Genomic DNA, 26533 nt, shown 5'->3' on the forward strand with positions numbered 1-26533 from the left:
TCCTTCATACTCTCAAGCAATGTTCCAGCCATAGGAAGAGAAAACGAGTCAAACAGACCTCCATCAAGCTTCCAAACTGAGTAACAAATACCCTATGTCCATTTACTCTTCAGAGTATGTGTCTGCCTCTTCTACTCGAATCGTAACAAATGACCAAAAACTTTCAAAATAGAGACAAATCCACTTAGCAAAAGAAAATAACAATTGCCGTAATTGCAACCACATTAATGGGGCTGAGTGTTTGCTTAAATGACTTCTGCACTTGTGATGAAAATCCCTGTCCTGAAGAGTAATGAAGTGCTTAAAACATGAATAAAATCATTAAAACTTCAAAATCAAACTCACCAGGAAAACAATTTTTGCTGTGCATAATTTGGGTTTACAGTTACTACTGTCAGGTTAATAAACACGGTTCTGTATTAATCACTGGTGAACACCAAGCATAAGAAATAGTTAATACATAAGTGCTATGTGACACAATGAATCCAAACAGTTTCTTTGAAGCTAGAGCAATAGGATAATTCTGCTTTTCTTCAGACACTGACAAACCTATGCTATGCTAGCTAAAAGGTAGCTTAATCCTTCCCTTCCTGGCTCAGAAAGAAAATCAATACTCTGTCCAAGACTGTGATTGCCTTTTGTGGGTTTTCATGAAAAAGGCAGGAACAAACAAGAAAATGACCATGAATGGATGGGCTTCATACAATTTTCAAGCATATAATTTTGTTTTAGGAAGTAGAAAATAAGAATTAAGAGATACCTGGGTGGCTCAGTCAGTTACATCTAACTTTGGCTCTGGTCATGATCTCAGGGTCCTAGAAATGAGCCCCATGTTGGGCTCTGCACTCAGCACAGAGTCTGCTTGTTCCCCTGCCCCTCCCCCTGCTTGTGCTCTCTTTCTTTCTCTCTCTCTCTCTTCTTCTCTCTCTCTCTCTCAAATAAATAAAATATTTTTTAAAACATTTTACTTATTTATTTGACAGACAGCGATCACAAATAAGCAGAGAGGCAGGCAGAGAGAGAGGAGGAAGCAGGCTCCCCGCTGAGCAGAGAACCCAATGTGGGGCTCGATCCCAGGACCCTGGGATCATGACCTGAGCTGAAGGCAGAGGCTTTAACCCACTAAGCCACCCAAGCGCCCCATCAAATAAATAAAATCTGTAGAAAAAAAGAAAATAAGAATGAAAACAACTGCAGTTCTAACAGTGACTGTGCTCTGATTATGTTTTGCCAGCACTAACTGCATCAGAGCCAAAGCTCTTGGGACACTTTACCCACAACTTTTCCCCCCCGCCAGTATTCTTGGAAGCTTAATGCCTTTACTAAAAATCTGAGGGATACTGAGAAATAGAACCAGAGCATATTGCCTGCCACTATCTAACTGGTCCCATCTCCACACTCTGTCCTCTCTCTCTCTCTTCCAACTCTTATTCTGGAATAGCGGACAGATCCATTTGTCCTCTCATAGACGCCATTTTCCTCAAGATGTGATTGTCAGTCACCAACACGTAAAGTAATTGCACAGACAATAAGAGAAGGAGAAGAGGAAAAAAAGGTAAAAAGAACACATGAGCACCTGAAATGCCAATTGGGGGGACAGTAATATAGTTAATAGTCAATAGTTACGTTTGCCAGAAAAGAGAATGGAGTTTTGCCTGTGTGACCTGCAAGTGATTGAGAGTTAAGAGCACTGGTTGCCACACTTAAAAGTCCACCTGTGGGTTCTGAAGACATTAAAGGGCACGAGTACTCAGCACCCTCAGACTCACTTGTGTTCTTGTGATTTTGGTCCCCTGGGAGAGAAGCATCTGTGGTCCAGGCTGGAATGTGTTGATTGGGATGCGTAGCAGATGTCACAGTGCTCTTGTTACAAATTGTATTTGTAGCAATAATATCAGACACTTGAACTTCACCATCAGTGACCAAAGGTTCACTCCCATTTGATTTAAAATAAGCTTTTTTTAATGTTCCTGGAAGAAAAAAAAAGATATTTTGATACATTACTAGAAGTATTCATTAAAAAATAAATCCATTAAGAAAACTCTAGAGCTACTTTCCCAAGTTTCATTCCACCCAGGCAAACACAAAGAGAAAGATGATGGCTGGCCAAACTACTCACTTCACTGGAACAACCAAGAGAGTTTCTCTTCTACCATGAGTACCCTAACGCTGTGAAGAGTCTGTTGCTTTCTCAAAAGCTTCAGGTAGAGAAATTGCGTCTCCATCTTGGTGTCCCCATGCCCAAAGAATTTAGGGCAATTCCACCTCACCTGAGACTCACAGCAAATAAATGAGATGTGGTAAATCTTACAGTGTTTCCTTCCTCTTTTCTCAGGTTCTCAATTTCAAAAATCATTTTATGATCTTTAGTACCTAAGGCACAAGCTTTTCATATCTCTGCTCTCTGCCACCAAAGGACAATTGTGCCTGCTTAGCTTCGGCCTTAACATCCCTCCACATTTTCCAAATTTCATAACAGATAAATAAAAATAATAGGGCTCATATGTTTACCAACACTATATCATAAAAAACCCCCCAAAGTAAAACTCTAATTCTAGAAAAATTGAGAGAAGGAACTAAATTATCTTCATCTTTGACCAGAAAATATAAATATAATACAATCAATATGATGTAGTCATTAAACTAAGATTATCAACTCGTCACTTTCTTGAGGTATTCATTCATTGACAAAATAGTTAAACCTACTGGATATTAGAAATTACCTAGCTTTGGCTTCGGCAGAAACTCCTGAAAACTTTGAAAGAGATGATGTATTTTTAACTTAGTAAAAATAGACAACAGACTGTTTCCAGAATATAGCACTATAATTGAGTATGTCACTAAAATAAACAAATGTGATATTGATTCATTATAGAAATACCCGAGGGAGGGTTTTTTTTTTTTCCCCTAAAGGAATTTACAATGAATGCTCTTATTGGCTCTTACTTTGCCAAACAGTCCACAGACCATTAAAAATAAAAGAAATATAAATAAAATGTTTAATATCAGTCTATGGAAAAAATTTCTGTACATGTGCTTGACACTTGGAAAACATTAACTACAAATCAAAATAGAAAAGCAGCTGTTTTCTAGCTAACACTAAGGTCAACGGTTTCATCTGCTGAAAGATTCTAAATAAAGGTGCAGCATAAAAGCTCAATTGTGACCATGTGGTGCAGGTAACATACTCTCCAAAACGTCTGTGTGATTCTGAGTCAATATTAAAGTCATCTTAAATGTGATAGACTTGATGACTGTATAATATGTATAATATGTATTTCTTTCATACAGAAGAATGTATGAATCAATTAGATATGATTTTATTTTCATCTACTTATGTAGTTGCTCTCAATGTTACTTATTTTGACATAAATAGCCTTTTCGCAGTAACATGTTAATTCCATGAATGTGGCTATCATGGACTTTTAAAGACCATAAAGGTGATTGACTTATGATGCTAACCCTCTGAATCAACATCCGGTTCTGCCAACGGACTTTCGGCAAATGCCAACTCCTCACAGTTACAACCCTGAATAACTCACTTAAAAGGAGTGCCTTCCCCTATGAAATATGCCAACAGTTGTTCTTCACATTTTGTTTATAGTGATCAGCCACATTAATAATCTTTCCTTTATCTTTTTCATCTAACCACAGTGGCGAAAGTGTTAAATGCATCCTTAGGAAACGCTGACTTGGATAACAACTTCCTGCAAAAATTCAGCTTCCCGGGGCACCTGGGTGGCTCAGTCAATAAGTGGCTGCCTTCGGCTCAGGTCATGATTCTAGGGTCCTGGGTCGAGTCCCGCATCGGGCTCCTTGCTCAGTGGGAAGCCTGCCTCTCCCTTTCCCACCCGCCCCTGCTTGTGCTCTCTTTCTTGCTGTGTCTCTGTCAAATAAATTAATAAAATATATTTTTTAAATGGTTTAAAAAGAAAATTCAGCTTCCCTGCTCTTAAACTCACATATCAAAGCAAGTTGGCAGAATAGACAGAAAGGCAAAGGTAACTGGGTGTGATGCAAAAATAATGAATACTGTTATGCTGAAAAAATAAAAAATTAATAAAAAAATTAAAAAAAAAAACCAAGAAGAAAAAAGAAAGGCAAAGGTAATCCATGATATAGGGTAGTGGTTGGAGTTACTGTTCTTTGAATACAATTTTAAAGGGACAGACAGACCAACCAACTGACAGAGAGTGGGAGGAAACACACCTAAGGACCTATCTAAAAAGCCTGAACTCATTAGACAATTTATTTTCAAGCATCTCTGGAAACCCACCAACTCTCAACTCACAGTTGGTCATCTATGATGCTTTTTTTTTTTTTAAGAACAAAAATTAGAACTCAAAGACTGAATGCCCTCAGACTATACCATGATGAGCTATAAAAGTGCTGAGGGTTATTAGCCCAAAGTGGAGGGTTCATTCTTCCTGTTTTGTCCCCATCCTTCCTACATTCCTATTTTTATAGTGCTGTGGTTCAAAGTGCATGTCCTACAGCCTGACCACCTGGATTTCAATCCCATCTCTGGTACTTACCAGCCCTGAAACTTTGGGAAAACTCACAAATACCATAAAATAAGGAAAACAAAAGGTCCTCCCCTCAAGGGACTGGTCATTAGGATCAAATTAGTCTCTCTCTCTCCATATATATATATATATATATATATATATATATATATATATACACACGTACACACACACACATTTGGAACAGGTCCTGGCACATAGTAAGTTCTCAATAACTTTTAGTCATTACTACATAATGACAGTCATGAAAGTAAAACTGCCTTCCTAGGATTACTCAGGTGCTCTTAAATAAATACCAGTTTTCACTGACAATAAATGCAACCCACATAACAAAAATGTTCAAAAGAATCACTTAACCTACTTTTGGAGTGAATGAAGTGGGGGGCTCTTTCGTGCCAAGTTAATGCAAGGCCACACTGATCAAGGCTGTATGGCTTAAATGGTCATGGAGTTTTCCTAAGCAGAAGAGGGAGGTGAGTGGGTATGCGTCAGAGCCATGCCGCATACAGACTCAATGGACCATTGCTCGTTTTGCATATGGAAAGAGGCCACAAGCCAAGGAAAGCAGGAAGCCTCCAGGAACTGGGAAAGATAGGAAACAGACTGTCCCCTAGAGCCTCCAGAAGGAATACAGTCCTGCCAATATCTTACTTTTAGCCTAGTGCTATTCAGACTTCTGCCCTCCATAACTCGAAGTTAATATATTTATGTCATTTTAAGTTACTAAGTAATTGATTTGTTTCAGCAGTCATAGGAAACTAATTCAGGCATCTTGCTAGGGATATTCAGTATAGGCATCTACAGAGCTGGCTTTCCAACAATCTTTTGAAACAGATGCCATTACTAGCTCTTTACAGAGTTTCAGGGAGAAGGAAAACAAAGCTTTCAAGAGTTATTTAACTTACCCAAGAATTGAGCTGGGACGTGATACACACACATACACATGCACCCACACACCCTTCTCACTCTGAACAAGTTGTACAAGTTGGAAAAAACCAACCACCCAATGCATGGAGAAAAAATTATCTTCCTATGATACGAGTTTAAAAGTAATTCCTTATCTTTATATCTCTAGCCATGTGGTAACACATTTACTTGGCATTTTCTATGTGCCAGGAACTTTTGTATTTACTCTCTGCTGAAAACACAACATTTAGTAAGAGCTTCTTATCATCAAGATGTTTATAGATTAGTTGAGGGAAACAGGCATGTAGTCTAAAAATACAAACCATGATACAAGGGCTTTGAGAATGATATGCATAAGGCAATCTGGTGACAGAAAGTAGAGAAGTAGCTGTCATGCCATTTGAGAAAGTCAGAAAAGGTTTCTTAGGGGAGAATCATCCTCAATAGAAATCTTAAAAGATATTTAACGATTGTGTATGTTTGAGCAAAGCATTTGTGAGGAAGAAGGGGTGTGGTAATAGGGAATGGAGAACTTTCTAGATGGAACAAAGGGGGAAGATATGCAAAGCCCAGCAGCAGGTCATTAAATACAGCCAGCACACGGGGGACTGGCAGGAGGAAAAGCGAGAGAAGGAGAAGCAGCCACATTGTGAAGAGTAGTTCCTCTTAAAGTCCTGGAATTGTTCTTATGGTGAGGAATTTTGTAGGATCTTAGATGGGGTGGCACAATATATGATTACTGTGGCAGCAGGATGATGCTGGAATGGCGTCAAGTCTGGAGGATAATAAGGAGGCTACTGCAATAGTCTGAGTGAGAAAAGAGTATGGCCTGACCCAAGGCAAAAGCAACCAAGACAAAGGTAACATTTAGAAGAGAGTTTTCAGAGGCAAAATTGTGAGTGACAGGGAACAAGTCAGAGGTCCCTTCCCGGTTTCTGGTTTGAATTACAGTGTATCTGAAGGGACCCTCCCCCCACCCCTACACTGCGAGAGAAGTGGTAATCATTAGGGCTACTGATCAAAATTTTTCAATTCTCTTGCATTCTACTAAGACACATGCATGGGTTACACTCTCTGACCTAATTCCCTGTCTCTGGACTTTTTTGACGTTGGTCAAAGGGTACAAACTTCCAGTTATAAGATGAGTAAGTTCTGGGCATCTAGTGTGCAGCCTGGTGATTGTGGTTAATAATACTGTATCATACACTTTAAAAAAAGAAAAAAAGAATCTCCAGGGCTCTTTTCCTTTTTCTCAGGCACAATAATTTGCATAGGTGCAAGATGATGGCTGGCCCTCACTTTAGTCCCTGAATGATTTCAGTGAGCAAAGCCCCTGTGCCATTCACAAAGGACTTGTAACACCAAGGAGAAAATACCTTTTTTTTTTTTTTTAAAGATTTTATTTATTTGACAGAGAGAGAGAAATCACAAGTAGGCAGAGAGGAGGCAGAGAAAGGAGGAAGAAGGATCCCCGCGGAGAAGAGAGCCCAGCATGGGGCTCGATCCCAGGACCCTGGGATCATGCCCTGAGCTGAAGGCAGAGGCTTTAACCCACTGAGCCACCCAGGTGCCCCACCTCTGTTGTTTTTAAACCACTACTATTTTAGGATTACTTTTGTTATACAGGACAGCACAGCCTCTCCTGACTGTTACAACAGATAATTTACAAATACATTGAGTTTACAATGCTTGCAAAACATTCAAGGGGAAAAAAGTCTAAATCTAAAGAACCTTAACATTTCCTCCAGAATGATTTGCCAGACCGCCACAAATTTATATCTTCCAGAGCACACACTCTTTGGATCACACCTACTCTCAAGAACGATCGTCTGTTTCCCTGTCTGCCTCCTTGAAGGTAGGAAGATGCATTATGCACGTCTGCATCTCAAGTGCCCAGCAGAATGTTGGGCACCAGTGTCAGCCTTAATGACTATTTGTTGAAATGTATGGATGATGAAGGCATGGGAGTGGATGACATTGCCGAGAGGGGCATGGGTGTCAAGTGAGAAGAAAGAGACAGCTTAGGACAGAAATCCCAACATTTAATGGCTAGGTAAAGAAAGATGAACTCAAGCAGACAGAGAAAGAGCTGCCAGAAATAGCAGAAAAATCAGAAGTGAGAACATGCAGGCAAAACAGAAGCACATTTTGAAAAGAAAGGAGTAATTAAGACTGGATAAGATCATATCTGGTCATATGATCCCAGCTGAATGACAGACAGTGTTGCTGGCACCAACTAACCATGAACATGCTCCTTTGGAACTGGCAAAAACAAGCACAGAGAGAAAGCATGAGGTGTTTTTTTGTTTTTTTTTTTTTAAAGGACAATAATAATTACACTTATTGAGCATTTACTGCTCAGCATTTTAAATCCATTATTCCATTTACTCTTCACAACCTTATGAAGTAGATACTAATATCATTTCACTTTACAAAAGAGAACTAGAAAGTTCTATGAAAATTGCTCAAGATATCAAAGCCAGCAACTGAGCGGGAATTCAAAACCATGCAGTCTGACTTCAAAGCCTAGTCTTTCCACCAAGATGTTTTGTTTTTCAAGTGGTGGTATTTATCATTTTTATTTATTAATTTCGAACAATATCTTTTTAAAAAAAGTCAAACTTCATTCTCTATTTTAGGAAAACGGTTGGCTCCACATTAAGAATGAAGATGAAAATCTATCTCCTCTGACCATCCTCCTGCTCTCCATTACCCAATTTTGGTTGTTATATTCTTTTCTTTACTTTTTAAATTTTATATCTTTTTCTTTTAAAAAGTCTTATTCAAATGCACATTGGTTTCAAATGCTGTGCATTGGATAAAAAGTCACTGGTGCCTCAGAAAGGACATTTAGTAGTATGACAAAAAGAGAAAGAGGGAAGATCAGATTGCGGCGTGTCGAGGACAGGATCAAGCACAGAAATCACCTTGGGATCTTGCTAGAATGCAAGATCAGAGGTCTGGAGTGGGATCTGCTTTTCACACAAACTCCCAAGGAATGTTGACATTGTCCCCATGCACTACACTTTGAGTACATGGGTTTAGACTCCTATTTCAGAAAGCTTTAAACATTACATATAACCTCAGGCCTGAGCAATTAAAGAAAAACTATTCTCAAGTTTGAGAACTCTATGTCCATGAATCTACACCTGAAGGCCAGGGTTATTCAAGGAATATGGGGGACTTAGGAATACGGAGTCAGGTCATAAAAGGTCATACAGGATCTTAGATTTCTGGTGTATGGAAATAAGGATCTGGGAAGTTTTTCCATATTAATGTGATAATCGAAATGAAATATTCTAAGTTAGGAAGTTAAAATTCTTCTAATTCCAAGTTCTTATAAAAGCCACAAGCGTAAAGAAGTTTGCTGAGAGAAAAACGATATTTAAGTTCAATGATCTTTAGCTCAGCTATCATTTTTGAAGTGGAAAGTCACTTTTGTCGAGGAATATTTCTCCTGAGTTCAAGAAAAATGGGCTATTTGCCATATTTCCTACAATCTTCACCACTATAATTTTTCTTTCTTCTTCACTGCATGACAAAACAAAGCATTAACTGGCCACACACTGTCCTTTCACAGTACTACGAAAATTAGGAAAGCTACCTCAGACCACCCTTGATAAGCTTATGGTTAAAACAAACAAAATTTATTTTAGAAGTGGATGAATAGAAGGGCCTTTGAAATCAAGACTTCAAGAGCCTGGGAAAGAAGACAGGAAACAAGCTCATGAGACTTTCTGGACCATAACTTTGGTGAAATTAAGATGACTAATAGTTTGCAAAAGTCCAAAACACCATACACTTGGAGAACTGTTGCAATAACCCCATGTTTTTTCTTCCTGCCACATACTCTACCCACTTCAACCTTCTCTCCCCACACCTGCCAGAGGCACCTTGTAAAAGCCTCTGCAGATCAACCAAGTCACTCCCACACTCCACATCCTCGTGGAGTTCATGTTGAAAGTGCCACTCCAACCGTCCTCAACTCAAACCAGCTTTGGGCCCCTGTCATAAACTCACATAGCAATTGTCTCCTCCCACATCGGAGTCACCTCTGGTGTCATTAATTAATTGTGTGATCATTTTTTAATGCCTTCGCCCCTCACTGAACTGTGGAGCCCACGAGGGTAGGTTTTATTCAGTGCCATAACACACTGCCTTGCACTCCATAAATGTTCATTAAAGGGTCGAATAGAGGGGCGCCTGGGTGGCTCAGTGGGTTAAAGCCTCTGCCTTCGGCTCAGGTCATGATCCCAGGGTCCTGGGATCGAGCCCCGCATCAGGCTGTCCGCTCTGCGGAGAGCCTGCTTCCTCCTCTCTCTCTCTCTCTCTGCCTGCCTTTCTGCCTACTTGTGATCTCTGTCTGTCAAATAAATAAAATCTTTAAAAAAAAAAAAAAAGGGTCGAATAGAGCCAAAATACCGCTACAATTCTATTTTGCCGAATGTTTCCCAACATACCAAAATAATTTTACTTTAAATATTGTGTATATGTGTTTATGTATTATTTATATATTTACATATAATTTAAGGCAGATATCGATGCAATCTCTAATAAAGTACTCTATCACAAAAGCTAACTCTTGTAGGCATGGGAAGGCAGCATGACCTGCTGCTGGCTTAATTCTGATAAGAAATGGATTAGCCTCTGAAATTAATCTTCAGGTCTAAGTATAAGAGCTGTGTGAAACTTGCCATCCATTGCAAATCCCACAGTCAAATTTATTCCTTCCTAGTGACTTCACTGGCAATTAAAACATATTGTGGCAATGGCTAGGTTGTAGAGTTATTGAGGTTATGGATTCTGGGATTACAATGACAATGGATCATAGCACAAAAATTTTAGTTCTTATGGATAGAGTTAAAAAGAAATAAACACGTTTTTAGTCAATTTTTGAGTATAATAAAATCTAATTCTTTACTTCCATAATAACTTTTGTTGTTTATGAAAAGGCTACAACAAATTTAATTTCATTTGACTTACATAATAATTCTGTAACATGAGTAAGAATTTAATTCTTCCTCTGACAGAGAAGTTGAAGAATCTGACCAAAACCCACACATCTAGTAAATGGAAGAGGAAGAACACTAAACCCCAGCCTTATAAAATTATTATAAATTATTTTTCGATGTCACATGGCTCTCCATTATTAAGCTATAACTAAAGAAATAAAAACCTAGGTAGAATATTATAACTTCCCCACTCTTCAGTTTTCCTTTCAATGTCTTTCAACAACCTAATCTTTTTGTATTTTTTTTTAAAGATTTTATTTATTTATTTATTTGAGAGAGAGACAGTGAGAGAGAACATTAGCGAGGAGAAGGTCAGAGGGAGAAGCAGACTCCCTATGGAGCTGGGAGCCCGATGTGGGACTCCATCCCGGGACTCCAGGATCATGACCTGAGCCAAAGGCAGTTGTCCAACCAACGGAGCCACCCAGGTGCCCCCTAAATCTTTTTTTAAAAAACATTTTTGAGTATAATTGACATAGTGTCACATTAGTTTCACGCATGCAACATAGTAATTCAACTTCTGTTACGCTATGCTCACAAGTGTAGTTACCGTCTGTCACCGTACAAGGCTACTCAAATATCACTGACTGTGTACCCTAGGCTGCGCCTTTTATTCCTGTGGCTTATTCTATTGGTGGTAACTGGACGCCTGTATCTCCCACCCGTCTTCACCCACTTTGCCCATCCCCCATCCCTTTCCCTCTGGCAGCCATCAATCAGTTCTCTGTACTTACGGTCTGATTCTGCTTTTTGTTTGTTTGCTTATTTACTTGCTTTGTGTTTTTTATATTCCACATATGAGTGAAATCATATGGTATTTATCTTTTTCAGTCTGAGTTATTGCACTCAGCATAATAGACTTTGGGCCCATCGATGTTGTCACAAATAGCAAGATCTCATCCTTTTATAAATGACCACAAAATATTCCATTTCATATCTATATATCTATAGATATAGATATACTGCCTCTTCTTATCCATTAGTCTACTGATGGGCAATTGGACTGCTTCCATATCTTGGCCATTGTCAGTAATGCTACAGTAAACATAGGGGTGCATGTATCTTTTTGAGTTAGTTTTTTCATTTTCTTTGAGCAAATCTCAGTAGTAGAATTGCTGGATCACACAGTAATTCTACCTTTAATTTTTTTTGAAGAATATCCACACTGTTTTTCACAAGAGCTTCACCAATTTGCATTCCCAAAAACTGTGCCCAAGGGTTCCTTTATCCCCACATCCTCACCAACACTTATCATTTCTTATGTTTTTGATTTTAGCCATTCTGAGAGCCAAAACATTATATTTCATTTTGTTTTAATTTGCATTTCCTTGCAAATTTCCTTGATTGATGATGGTGAGCATTTTTTGATGTGTCTGTGTATCTTCTTTGGAAAAATGTCTATTCAGATCCTCTGCCCATATTTAATTAGATTATTTGGGGTTTTTTTTTTTTTGGTGTTCAGTTGTATAAGTTCTTTATATATTTTGAGTATTAACCCCTTATCAGATATATCTTTTGTAAATACCTTCTCCCATTCAATACATTGTCTTTTTGTTTTGTTTATGGTTTCCCTCATGGTGTAGAAGCTTATTATTTTTATGTGGTCCCAAAGGTTTAATTTTCTTTTGATTCCTTTGCTAGAACAGACATATCAAGGAAAACATTTCTATGGCCACTATCAAAGAAATTACTACCTATGTTTTCTTCTAGGAATTTTATGGTTTCAGATCTCACATTTACCTCTTTAATCCATTTTGTGTTTATGTTTGTGAATGGTATAAGAAAGTGGTCCAGTTTCATTCTTTTGCCTACAGCTGTCCAGTTTTCCCGGCACCATTTGTTGAAGAGACTTTTCCCATTGCATGTTATAGTCTTGCCTTCTTTGTCATAGATTAATTGACCATATAAATATGGCTTTATCTCTGGACTATTTATTCTCTTTCAATGATCTATATGTCTGTTTTTACACTAGCACTATATTGTTTTGACTAAAGCTTTGTAGTATATCTTAAAACCTGGGATTGTCATCTCTTCAGCTTTGTTCTTATTTCCCAAGAAGGCTTTGGTTATTTGGGGTCCTTTTGGTTCTATCAAAATTTTAGTATTACTTGTTCTAGTTCTTTGAGAAATGCTCTTAGTATTCTGAGAGTAACTTCACTGAATCTGTAGACTGTTTGGACATTGGGTGGTATGGACATTTTAACAATACTCATTCTTCCAATCCATGAGCATGGAGTATCTTTCTGTTTGTTTCTGTCATCTCCAATTCTTTCATCAGTGTTTTATAGCTTTCAGAGTATGGGTCTTTCACTTCCTTGGTTAAGTTTATTCCTAGGTATTTTATCCTTTTTGGTGCAATAGTAAATAGAATTGTTTTTGTAATTTCTCCTATTGGCGCTACTCATTCTTAGTGTACAGGAATACTATTGATCTCTGGGGGTTAATTTTGTATCCTGCAAATTTGCTGACTTCAGTGATTACTTCTAATAGTTTTTTGGTGGAGTCATTAGGGTCCTCTATGTATGGTATCAAGTCATCTTCAAATAGTGATAGCTTATCTTCTTCCTTACGAATATAGATGACTCTTTCTTTTGCTTTTCTGATTGCTGTGGCTAGGACTTCCAGTACTATGTTGAATAAAAGTACTGAGAATGGACATCCTTGTCTTGTTCTGATCTCAGTTTTTCCCAATTGAGTATGATGTTAGCTGTGGGTGTTTTATACATGACCTTTATTAGGTTGAGGTATGTTCCCTCCACTCACACTGTTGAGAGTATTTATCATGAACTGTTGTTAAATTTTGTCAGATGCTTTTCTGCATCTATTAAAATGATCACATGATTTTTATTCTTCATTTTGTTCATGTAGTTTATCACATTGATTGATTTGCAAATATTAAATTATCCTTGCATCCCCAGAATAAATCCCACTTGATTGTGGCAATAATCCTTTTAATGTATTATTGAATGGTTTGCTATTTTGTTAAGGATTTTTGCATCTGTGTTCTTCAAAGATATTGGCTTAGAGTTTGTGTGTGGTTTTGTGTGTGTGTGTTGTCTTTGTCTGGTTTTGGTATCAGGATAATGCTGGCCACATAAAATGTCTTTGTGAGCTCCCCTTCCTCATCTATTTTTGAAATAGTTTTTTTTTAAGATTTTATTTATTTATTTGACAGAGATCACAAGTAGGCAGAGAGGCAGACAGAGAGAGAGAGGAGGAAGCAGGCTCCCTGCTGAGCAGAGAGCCCGATGCGGGGCTCGATCCCAGGACCCACAGATCATGACCTGAGCTGAAGGCAGAGGCTTTAACCCACAAAGCCACCCAGGCACCCCTATTTTTTGAAATAGTTTAAGGAGAGTACATATGAACTCTTCCTTAAATGTGTGGTAAAATCCACCTTGTAATCTATCTGATCCTGGACTTCGATTTTTTAAAAAACAGAATCTTTATTTTAGAGTCCAAATCTTTGGAACCATATGGACAGCTCACGGTTTCTGCTGATTTTAGAAACACTAAACTAAACTAAACTAAGACTTTGTAGTTCCAACTTTGGTTTTGGGGGTTGAGGAGAGAAACTATTTGCTATTGCTCTGTTCTATATCCTGCCACTGAAATAATTATTCAGAAAAGTCCAACTCTCTTATCTTCAGGAATCTCTTTGCCACTTGATTTTATACATGAGAGAAGCCCAAAGAGACAAAATTAGAGACACATAATGCATATGTATTAGCCTAAAGCTTTTATTGTCTTTTCCCAAATAACAATCCTCTCACTATTATCTTTGTCTTTTGAAGCTATAGCTCCTGTTATTTATACAAAATTTATACAAATTTGGCATCCCACCATCCCATAGTATAGCTATCCCATAAATAACTATAAAACTTTGAAAGAGTATGGAGTTATAAACGCAAACCAAAAAGAACATGTTTGAAAGTAAGCAGGATTTAATGAGGTTTTTTTTTAAAACACAGATATAAATGGTTTTATTGCTCAGTACAGCAACAAACATCTCAGTTATAAAATAGGAAATGTTTATTTGAGGAGATATTACTTAATATATCCATATATCATCTGGTGCCGAATCTATGAAAAGAATGCTTTTGAAGAAAATGTCCAGGAAACCCCCACTTTCTAAAGGTTACCTAAATATAAGCCATAGTGGTACTTAGAAGTGGTTATAAATGGTATACTTCCTAATCCCATATACAGTAATAAAAGAAATCTCCTCCTAGGTATAAACCCAAAAGAAATGAAAACATATGTTCACACAAAAACTTGTACACGAATGTTCAGAGCAACATTATTCATAATAGGCAAAAGATGGAAACAACTAAAATTGGTATATGGACAAAGAAAAAGTGGTAAATCCACACAACAGAATATTATTTGGCTGTAAGAAGGGATGAAATACTGAAATATAATAGAACATGAAATGGAACATAATAGGATATAGTAGACTATAGTAGAAATATAATAGAACATTGAAAATATTATGCCAAATTAAAAAAACTGGTTAGGAGCACCTGGGTGGCTCAATGGATTAAGCCTCTACCTTCGGCTCAGGTCATGACCTCAGGGTCCTGGGATCGAGCCCTGCATCGGGCTCTCTGTTCAGTGGGGAGCCTGCTTCCCCCTATTTCTCTCTGCCTACTTATGATCTCTGCCTGTCAAATAAATAAATAAAATATTTTTTAAAAACTGGTTACAAAAATCACATAGGGTGATATGAAATGTCCAGAATAGGGAAATCTGGAAATCTATAGAGACATTATTACACAGATTAGTGATAGCTTAGGGTTGGGACGGGGGACTATGGAAAGACAGGAGACTGACAGTAAAAAGTACAGTTTCTTCTTAAAAGTGGTAAAAGTGTTCCAAAATTGATTGTAGCGAGGGTTACACTTACCTGTGAATATACTAAAATTTCAATAAAGCTATAAGGATAGGAACTAATAAATAAACCAACTTAACCGAAATAAAGCACTATCTTAATTGCTTCTCTCCTCTGTTGAGAGGCCTCTCAGCACTGAGGTACTTAAAATGTGTTTAAAACTTCTATTTGCATTCTACCCTGAGAATGAAAGGAAGTCATTTTCAATGTTTGTGAGCCTCTGAATACACTATTGCCAGAATTAGATTGAAAACTCACAACAGTACGATTGGTAGAACCAGACAGACACTCGCACAGATAATAACTATAAAACTAGACAAAACACACAAAAAAGTACTTGAAGACCCTGGAAAGGAAACAAAAGCTGGCCAACTCTGGAGGGGTGTGGAGTCTTGGAAGGAAAGGGTGGCAAAGATGAACTTCAGTTTTGTCCAGCCTGTAGCCTGAGAGCTGGCCACAGTTAGTACAATGTGGGCACAGACTGACTCCAATAGAAAACCAAACTCCAATAGAAAACCAAACTGATGATGAACATTTTTTCATGTGTCTGATAGCCATTTGTATGTCTTCATTGGAGAAGTGTCTGTTCATATCTTCTGCCCATTTTTTGATGTGATTATCTGTTTTGTGTGTTTGAGTTCTTTATAGATCCTGGATATCAACCTTTTGTCTGTACTGTCATTTGCAAAAATCTTCTCCCATTCCATGGGTTGCATTGAGATACCACCTTACACCAGTTAGAATGGCCAAAATTAGCAAGACAGGAAATAACGTGTGTTGGAGAGGATGTGGAGAAAGGGGAACCCTCTTACACTGTTGGTGGGAATGCAAGCTGGTGCAGCCACCTTGGGAAACAGTGTGGAGATTCCTCAAGAAATTAAAAATAGAGCTTCCCTATGACCCTGTCATTGCACTCCTGGGTATTTACCCCAACGATACAGATGTAGTGAAAGGAAGAGCCATCTGTACCCCAATGTTTATAGCAGCAATGGCTACGGTCGCCAAACTGTGGAAAGAACCAAGATGCCCTTCAACGGACGAATGGATAAGGAAGATGTGGTCCATATACACTATGAAGTATGATGCCTCCATCAGAAAGGACGAATACCCAACTTTTGTAGCAACATGGACAGGACTGGAAGAGATTATGCTGAGTGAAATAAGTCAAGCAGAGACAGTCAATTATCATATGGTTTCACTTATTTGTGGAGCATAACAATTAACATGGAGGACATGGGGAGATGGAGAGAAGGGAATTGGGGTAAATTGGAAGGGGAGGTGAACCATGAGAGACTATGGACTCTGAAAAACAACCTGAGGGTTTTGAAGAAGCGGGGGGTGGGAGGTTGGGGGAACCAGGTGGTGGGTATTAGGGAGGGCACGGATTGCATGGAGCCCTGGGTGTGGTGCAAAAACAATAAATACTGTTATGCTGAAAAGAAATAAAAAAAAAAAAAAAGAAAAGTAAAGTAAAAAAAAGATAACATGCTGTTCAGAAAAAAAAAGAAAACCAAACTGAGGGTTTTGGAGGGGAGGGGTGGTGGTGGGTTGGATGAGCCTGGTGGTGGGTATTAAGGAGGGCACGTATTGCATGGAGCACTGGGTGTGATGCATAAACAATGAATCTTGGAACACTGAAAAAATAAAATAAAGTTAAAAAAAAAAAAAAGAAAAAACCTGAATGCTGCTGTGCTGAGCCACTTTCTCTCTTTAAAAAAAAAAAAATCTTATTTATTTATTAGGAGGAGTGCGTGCATAGGAGGGGGTGGGCTGGGAGAGGAAGAAGATGGGGGGGCTCTGTGGTGGGGGGTACTCAATGGGGGCTTATTGGGGGGCTGAATAGAGGGCTCGATCCCAGGACCCTGGGATCTGACCTGAGTCAAAGGCAGACTCTCAACTGACAGAGCCTACCTCTGACTTCTGAAGTGTCTCTCCTCTCTTGGCAGCCGCGAAACCCAGCATTTCCCGGTTCTTTTCTTGTCTGACATTCTTCCTGTATCCCTTACTTCCTCCTCTTTCTTTATCTTCCCCCTTAAATATTCCAGGGCCTTTGACCTCAGCTTTTCTTTTTTCTTTCTTTCTTTCTTTTTTTTTTTTTTTTTTTTGAGATTTTATTTATTTATTTGACAGCGAGATCACAAGTAGGCCGAGAGGCAGGCAGAGAGGGCGGGGGAAGCAGGCTCCCTGCTAAGCAGAGAGCCCGATGCGGGGCTTGATCCCAGGACCCTGAGATCATGACCTGAGCTGAAGGCAGAGGCTTTAACCCACTGAGCCACCCAGGTGCCCCTGCCCTCAGCTTTTCATCAGGACATATCCTCTTTCCGGTTCATCTACTTCTCCTGTTTCAAATGCCAGTCAAACTCCCACCTTCATAACTGAAGTCAGGACTCCCTTCTGAGCTCCCTTTCTGGATACTTCCAGCTTCAGGTTAATAACAGTGCAGTGGAGGTTAAGTTCTAAAGTGAGCACAGAACCAAAAATCATATAGAGTTGCAATTTCCCTTGAAATGTCCTTAGAAAAGCAACATGTTCCTATATTCCTACATTCATTTCTTGGTCCTGTCTGTACTGTTGAATTTGCCCAAGATGAATGCACCCGGACTATGGCGCCACCATATTTTGTTGTCCCCCAAGTATCTCTGAGTTAACATGACCAAACTCAACTTCCAACCTGCCCTCCATCTATGTGCGCCCCACTCCTCTACCTTTATTTCCCACGTTAACAGATGGTGCCCAAATCATCCTGATTTCCCAAGCAAAAACTCAAGCAGTCAATATTGATCCCTCTTCTCCTTCACACCAAAATCTAGTCAGCCTTGATTTCTGTTGATTTTTTTTTTTTAAAGATTTTATTTATTTGTTTGACAGAGAGAAAGAGAGATCACAAGTAGGCAGAGAGGCAGGCAGAGAGAGAGAAGAGGAAGCAGGATCCCTGCTGAGCAGAGAGCCTGATGCGGGGCTCGATCCCAGGACCCTGAGATCATGACCTGAGCCGAAGGCAGCGGCTTAACCCACTGAGCCACCCAGGCGCCTTGATTTCTGTTGATTTTAATGCACCAAATGCCTTAATGCTAACTTAATGCTAACAAATGCTAATGTAGGCACAGCCAGAGCCTCAAAACCTCAAAACCACCTCTAATCCTTTCTGCCTCCAATCCTCTGCAGTGCATCTAGGTCTACTGTCTTCTGTAAATACAAATTTGATCAGATTTCTCCCCACTTGGAGAGATCCTCAATGGTAAACCACCAGCCTTAGCAATGGTTTTCAAGCATTTTTTGTAGCAGATACATACTATTTTCAAAGAAATATCGGATAAGATCCTAATATCTACAAATAGATACAAGCTGTATTTTATTAGGATTAATTTACTGTATAAGTTGTTAATGTGTGTCATATTAAAAACCAGGCATTGAGAAAATAATAGGTAGTTTTGGTGAAATAAAAAATTCAAGATTGTTGGTAAGCAATTTGATCAGAATCATCTTGGTATTTATTTCTCTATTTTACTTGCCTACATGTGAAAAAAAAAATCTGAATTCATAGCAATAGGTAGCTACCAAAGGTAATATTTTGGATTTCCTCCTCCAATCGTTCGCCTTTTAAGTTTAACATATTGTTTATTTAAAAAGATAGCAAGATCCAAATACAAATGAATTGATCTGTCAGCACAAATTATTTGGTTGCTGCTCTCCACTTGGTTAAAACTTTTAGTTTGAGCATGTGTTTAAGATTTATTTTGTAGAATTTTAAGTCAAAACGTTGAAACTCCTCCCCTGAAACTTGTTCCCATGGAGTAGAGTTTGAAAACCAATAATCCAGGTGTTGAAGCCCAATTTCCTTGGGACAACATGCAAGGTCCTGTGTCATTCGGATTTTATCTATCAATCTAGCTGCTTTTCTTCCCAGTGCCAAGATTCCACCCACTATCCTAAGTCTGTCTCCATCTATCACAGGGTCATACTTTGGCACTTGCTGTTTTCTCTGCCAAATTCATGCGTGATTGCCTTCTTTCCTGAATTTCTATGAACTATTCCAAAGGTTAAAATGTTAATGCCTCATGAAGACTTCTTTGTTCCCCAAAGTACCTTGCATATGCCTCCATCATCAACATGTGTTGCCTTAAGTCATAATCACGTCTTCCTCTCAACCATGAGTTCCTATGGAAGACAGACTAATTTAACCATCCCTAAGTTCTCAGGGACTTTCAAAGTGCCTGACACCTGGTAATTACACCTTGAATGCTTTACATCAATTACTCCATCAATTTCCTATAATAGGAATAACCAGCAGAATGATTTCTGTGGCTGAAACTTCAGAGTTCCTAAGATAATCAATGGATAAACCTCCATCAAGTTGACCCTTTAGGTTACCTAAGTACTAAATAGAAATCATGGTTAGGCTCATTTGAATTTTGACTTCATTTTTCTCTCACAGCAGCATCACTCACCAACAAAGGAAAGCAGGATCACCAGCAGGACGATGAGTGCACAGATACACGGAATCAACACCAGCAACAGGAAGCGGAGAATATTAGCAGTAGCCGCCTTCTGAGAGCAGCCATCACCCATGTTATTGTCAACAGCTCCCAAGACCTAAAGCAAAAGGAGAAAAGGAAATGTGGTTTTAATATTACAAAGCAACTCAAGAGGCCATATGGAATTTTAGAGTACAGCTGTCCATTCAGAGCAGCAGCAGTCCTGAGAGATTCTGGTGCATGTCCTTGAGGGCATGGAACTGAATTCAGTCACTAAATGATGCTCATAAATGAACAAATAACTGTACAACCGCATTCAGAGCAGAGAAAATCATCTATTTTGGAAATGTTTTTCAGGAGTACATGAACTTTTGAAGTGATTCCACCTTGGGTTTTTTGTTTTTTTTTTTAACATATCTGCCAATTTAGTATTATTCCGAAGGGCTACAAATTACCATGGCCCAGAGCTATAAGCAAAAACAGCCTAGTACCATGGTTAACATATTGGTGAGTAGGTGTAGACAGGACATTACCCAGACTTCATTGCTGTTTGTCTCACCAGTCCTAACCCAACTCTGCATGAATCTGGATAAAATGAATTTACAGCCATTCAGCAAGGTTAAATGTAGCTAGTGACTGAAGTTGAACACTGAAAAAGAGCCTGTCTTGTTGACTAAACACTGACACCCCCTCAGGACACCTTCTACTGTCTACGCTGCCAGTGTAGCCTATCCATCGGTGAATGGATTACGAGATGCAGTCGAAGGGGTTCAGATAAAAGTTCTTATCTTCAAATACTTGAAATTTTGCTAATTTAAATTTAAATTGAATACTTTAATTTTTAGTTCCATCTCTTGCCAGAGATGATGTCTGGAAATTCATTTATTACAAATGGTTAGCTTAGGGCAGTGACTTTTTCAACAGGAATCCGAGATGAAATTAAAAATGATTTGAGGGGCACCTAGGTGACTCAGTCAGTTTAAGCGGCTGCCTTCAGCTTGGGTCATGATCCTGGGGTCCTGGGATTGAGCCCCATGTCGGGCTCCCTGCGCAGTGGGGGGTTTGCCTCTCCCTCTGCTCCCCCCCCCCCCCACCTTGCACTCTCTCGCTCTCTTAAATAAATAAATAAATAAAATCTTTTTTTTTTTAAGTGATTTGAATCTCACACTATGAGCAGTTCTTCCTGTCCCACATGAAGGTGCTTCTCGTGGTTTTCTCTTAGACTTCTGACACTTCTTGCATTTTCTCCTATGACAGTTTCAGAGCATGCATAATAACCTCTGCATAACTAACTCCCAAATCTCTCTTGAGTCCCAAACTTCCTTTCAAATTTTATCATAGGTTTCCAATGCCTAGTGCTTAGCCGCATCTCTTCTTAACATGTCCAAAATCAAACTAGTCTTCTCTCTATTCTTACATTTAAACTAGTTCTTCTCCTGATTTCCATATTTGCTAACAGACATTCTACTACTTCAAGCACCGCAAGACTCTTCAATTCTTCATCACCCCCCCCCAATGCATTATTCAGGGTTCATTGGTTCTTCCCCTATAACGGATATCTGATTTTGAAAAACGAATGACTTTTGAGACAGAGCTTTATCATAAACAAGCATTATTCATGGTTCATTGGTTCTTCCCCTATAACAGATATCTGATTTTGAAAAATGAGTGACCTTTGAGACAGAGCCTTATCATAAACAAGATGTTGTTGGTCCTGCACTTGCTTATTTATAGCATATAACAAGTACTTGATAATTTCCCATGGATAAAAAGGCAACTCTGGTATGTTCTTCTGAATTGCAAGGCATATATGATACTCCATTTCTGCTTTATTCTGCCTTTAAGAGAATCAATTCTTGTTCACTAACACATATTGCAAGCAGTGTTCACTACATACACTGTGATGTAATGGTAGCTTCTGTAATTTTAAGAATACCCAATGAGACATATTATTTGAAAGAACATATGATGTTAGCTTGAGAATGGCTTGATCTCCTAGGTTAATGACTTCACTGACTCATTGCCTCTGCACCTGGTTTAATGTACCAGCCAAGGTGAGATCATTCAGAGTTCATTTATAATTTTATCTGCAAGAAGACATGGCACTGTGTTAGAGGAGACCATGAAAAGGATGTGACCACCCATTGGCCCATGAGCTGGCCCCAGAGAATCAGAGGCTCCTCACCTCCTTGAAATGTCCTTGAAATGTACCACTGTTCCCATAGCCAAAGCCATTTTCAAGAATGCAGCCTTGAAAGAGCAATGTGCTGTTGAGACCATCTGGACAAAACACATGACTGAACCCAGTTAAAGCCTCTATATAAACTTTAATGATTCTGGCTGGCAGGTGTGGAAAAGTACTCATCATGTCTGCCCAAACACGCCTCATAGCAAGTTCCCTTGCTTGTTTAACCTGCTGTCTACCAATCTGAAGTGGTCTGCCTTTCTTTAGCACCACCTTGCCCCCTGTATATGGAGGCCAGTTTCAAATTTTAACCGAGGAAGCTCCCAAGTTTGCACACCAACACACTGACAAAATTTAATATAAGAGCTGCAATACTGCATTGATTACAAGGCTAGCACTGAGTGGGTAGTGCCCTTTCAGGCTTGGAGATAAGCAAGTGTGGGACTGTAGCCCAACACAGGCAGTAGTAGACTCTACTTACTTATTTACTCAACAATTAGTTATTGAGCACCTACTATTATAATAAGCACAATGATGGATATAACAATGATTTCAGACCAATTGTCCCTCAAAAGTTCAGTCTAATAAGAGATATGTCCATAAATAATATAACTATATGTCAAGGTAACAAATGATAAGCACCATGAGTCTTACAGCTAAAGTGCCAAAGGAATTCAAAAGATAGGATCACAATTTCTTGCTGGAGGATCAGGTAAGACATTGTAGAGAACTTGAAGCAGACATAATTCTGACCTGCTTTCCATGGGTACCTCTATCTTCTCCCAGTCTATCAGCTCTCTCCTTTTTTCAATTCCCTATGTATCTCCTTTAGACTCTTTGGACCATTAATGAAACAATACTCCTGCTAATGTCCTGGACCTGCCTACCCTTCTGGATTTTCTTCTCCCCCACTCCATCATGTAAAAGCCAACACCAGATGAATCCAATGATCTACTCTCTCTGTATCTACACCTGGACAGTCAAATATAGCTGTAGAGGACTACTCAGTTGCTGATGTAAAGCCTTCTCCATTCTCCTCAAACGTCCATCTCCACTCTGCCCTCACTCTAGGAGATGACCCACTTCAATTTCCATCTTACAGAGAGAATAAAAAACAGTCAAATGAGAATTGCCTCATCTACCTAAATCTAAACCTACACACATGATCATTTATAGAACCTTCTCTTCTGTTCAAACACAGAAGCTATTGAAGGCTCTTCGTATTTAAGATGACTCTTCCTACTTTTGTGACAGATTTCATTTCAGGAATTTTACACCTTAATTCTCCATTAAATCGTATGTTCAAGCTCTCTCCCATTCTCTTTCCCTCTCTCCCCCTTCCATCAGCTTTTTATCATGTTCAGGTCTTTTCAGTTTTGGTTTTTTTTTTTTAACCATCCTCAAGCCTGTATCACACTTCAGCCACTGTCCTCTCTCTCTCATCCAAAACACCCTAGGAGTTGTTAATACTTATCGTCCAAATTTCTTCACTTACTGTTTACTCTTTTACGATTTGGGACCCACTTCTGTCACTGCACCAAAAGAGCTTTTGCTATGGTCACCAATGACCTCCACGTTGCTCTATTCCAAAGACATTTTTCGGTCACCCTTGTAATGACATCCCAGCACCATGTGGGAGATCGAATTCTCAGTTAACCCCTCCCACCTGCTTCAAACACTTTCTTCTCTTGACTTCTTTCTCCTCCCTGTCTGGTCATTCCTTCTCTTTCTGTAAGTTCTTTTCTTACATTCATACTCTCTGGGCAATGTCGCCCACACAAATAGCTCAATTGCCAGCCCTACACACGTGACTTACATCTTTACCTAACAAGTGTAGATCTTTCCCCTGGGCTCCAGAGTTTTGTATCCATCTGGGCATTTGACCTCTCCCCAGTGGATGTTACAAAAATACCTCATACCTAACATGTCTGAAACCAAATAAATAATCTTTATCCCCATGTCTGGATATTTTTTCAGAGCTCCCTATCTTAGGAAAAAGTAATTGAGCACCTATTGTGTGTCAGGTACTGTTTGTGCACTTATATATCAGGCAGAGTGAAAATATCCAGCCTCATAGATCCTACATTCTAGTAAAAACTACCATCGTGTTTCACCTGGAATGGTTTACCTACATCTAATCTTGCACTCCCTAATTTATTCTCCAGACTCTAGCCCCAATGAGAGACTACTCATCATACCACTGGATGATGAGAAAAGGCAACATAAAAATGATCCCCAAAATGAACTAATTCAGAAGATTGAGAGCCTGGAACTAGAGATGATCATGAGAAGCATAGACCCAGTGGCTTGGCAGAGATCTGAGGAGGGCTTTGGACTTTTGCAGGAGTATATGGAATTTCAAGTCCATTTTATTAAGATTTCAAAGGTCAAAGAGACCACAGTTGATATTTCAGCTGCATTAGCCTTTATCCTATTCTGCCTTCCCGCAGCATTTGACTTCACTAACACATAGTACAGTCTTGAGAATACTTCTACAGCTGCAAATGGCAAAAACTGTTTTAGAATAAAAAGATACCTGCTTCTGTAATCATAGCATAAATAATTTTAACTCAGTTGTGACGCTCTCTTTAAATGAAAATACCTCCCTTTTCTCATCAGTGTACACCTGGCATCTGGAGCAGCACTTGAGTACAATCAGAAGTGGATTATACCTGTTGAATAAATAAGTGAATTAAATTGCTTAAACATAAATTGCTCTTTGATCATTATGCAAATTACTACTACTTTTTAAATTGTATATGTCTTACGGAGTCCATTCTCAAGTCATGAAATTGAAAATGTATTTGGTAAACAAGTGAAAACGTTTCCCTTTCAGAAAAAATATACTAAAATTAATAGAATCAGCTTTTACTAGGATCATTAGTACAACTCCATACTCACATTTCCTATTAAAAGCTTTGAAGTCAGCTAAAAAATTTTGTGGTTTAAGAAGTACATTTTAGTGAATTTTATGACAGACAAAAATGTTTAAATACTATCTTTGTTAAGAACATGAAACAAAGTGGCTTTGTTACTTAATTAACCCCCTAAATCAGAGATACCCAGATATTCTTGGTTCAGGGCACTATGTATCCAGGTAATTTTTTTCAATGGCCTAAACCAAAAGAAATGCCTAACAATTCCACTTATTAAGTCTCTTGATCCAATTATGTTATCAGTATCTTTATCCTAAAAACTTAGTAGACATTTGAAAAAGTGCAACACATAATTTGAAATAAAAAACATTTTCATGTTATTCTTCAATAATGACAATTACTTACAAATATAATGTGTGTATCTGTTGGGCAGTGCACAATACCTCAAACCTCAGAATCAGATTGGAAATCACTGTCACTCATTGCCTGTTTGACATAGATTTTTCCGTGGAACAACGTGTTATACAACCACCACCAAGAACCCAGCTTTATGAAGACAGGCAACATCAAAAGGAATACAGTACAATCTAATGTTGACAATGAACTACCTCAACCTAGTAGAGGTTTGTTGGTAACTAACAAATGTTGAGTATCACTAGATTCCCCTCAAAAATTGAAAATAACTAGCAGAGTCTCAGTTCACAGTTTGGAAATCATAGCTCTAGACTATTTTCCCACATCTACCTGCCTAAGTTTGAATCCTTAGAGAAGTAATTCATCTTCAACCCCATTCAGCAAGCCTCCCTTGATCATCTAGATACACGTCATCTCCCTCTGCTTCATCTGAATTTCTGGTCAGGGGCAGAAACCAATCAGCTGCTAGCATCTATTCTTTTCCTTTGACCTTAGAAAGAGAATCCTAAAATTTAGTTCGGCCAATATTTAATGTCAACTTGAAGACAACATCTTCAAGCCTCTCTTGCAGCTATGTGAAGCCATGTGGTTGAGTTCCTGCTCATGAGATGAAATTAGAAGTGGTAAATGTGACTTCTAGGAAGTGTCCTCAAAGAGAAGGGTATGGTCCTTCCTCTTTCCTGCTTGTGGAAATACAAGTGTAATGGCTGCAGCTCAAGCATTCATTTTATTATTTTTTTAAAGATATATTTATTTATTTGAGAGAGAGAGAGAGCATGTGAGCAGGGGAAGGGGCAGAGGAGAGAGAACTCTCAAGCAGACTCCCCAATGAGTGTGGAGCCTGACTCAGGGCTTGGTTTCACGACCTTGAGATCGTGACCTGAGCCGAAATCAAGAGTCAGACACTCAACTGACTGAACCACCAAGGTGCCCCTCAAGCAACTATTTCAGACTCTGACGTAGAATCTATATGAAGGAGGTGGCTGAAAAGCAAGAAGAGGGAATCTGACTTCCTGATGGATTTCTGAATCTTCTTTATCAGCCCTGAACAGCTTATTTTCCAGATTACATTCACATGAGAAAGGAATAAATCCTTGATAAATAAATCACTGTTAACATAAATATTCTATCACTTGCAGTTGAAGCAATTTCAACTGGCCTACGCTTTTATCACTTTCTACTTGGGATCATGGTCATAGATGTACATACAAAAGTTACTAAACTACAATCTCAGGAAGTAAAGATACA

At 38.8% G+C, this 26533-nt stretch overlaps 1 protein-coding gene across 4 annotated transcripts in view; it reads right to left on the reverse strand.

Annotated features, from left to right (window-relative positions):
• CORIN (corin, serine peptidase) overlaps positions 1-26533 on the reverse strand; it is a 249441-nt gene that overhangs the window by 197122 nt on the left and 25786 nt on the right. For all 4 annotated transcript variants that reach the window (XM_032334231.1, XM_032334230.1, XM_032334229.1 and 1 more), the window contains 2 exons: positions 19784-19928; positions 1770-1970 (listed from right to left, as the gene is read on the reverse strand). In XM_032334231.1, the coding sequence (XP_032190122.1) occupies positions 1770-1970; positions 19784-19928 (346 nt within the window). The remainder of the gene's footprint in view (positions 1-1769; positions 1971-19783; positions 19929-26533) is intronic.

This window comes from Mustela erminea, chromosome 2, assembly GCF_009829155.1.
Source record: "Mustela erminea isolate mMusErm1 chromosome 2, mMusErm1.Pri, whole genome shotgun sequence".
NCBI classification, from domain to species: domain Eukaryota; kingdom Metazoa; phylum Chordata; class Mammalia; order Carnivora; family Mustelidae; genus Mustela; species Mustela erminea.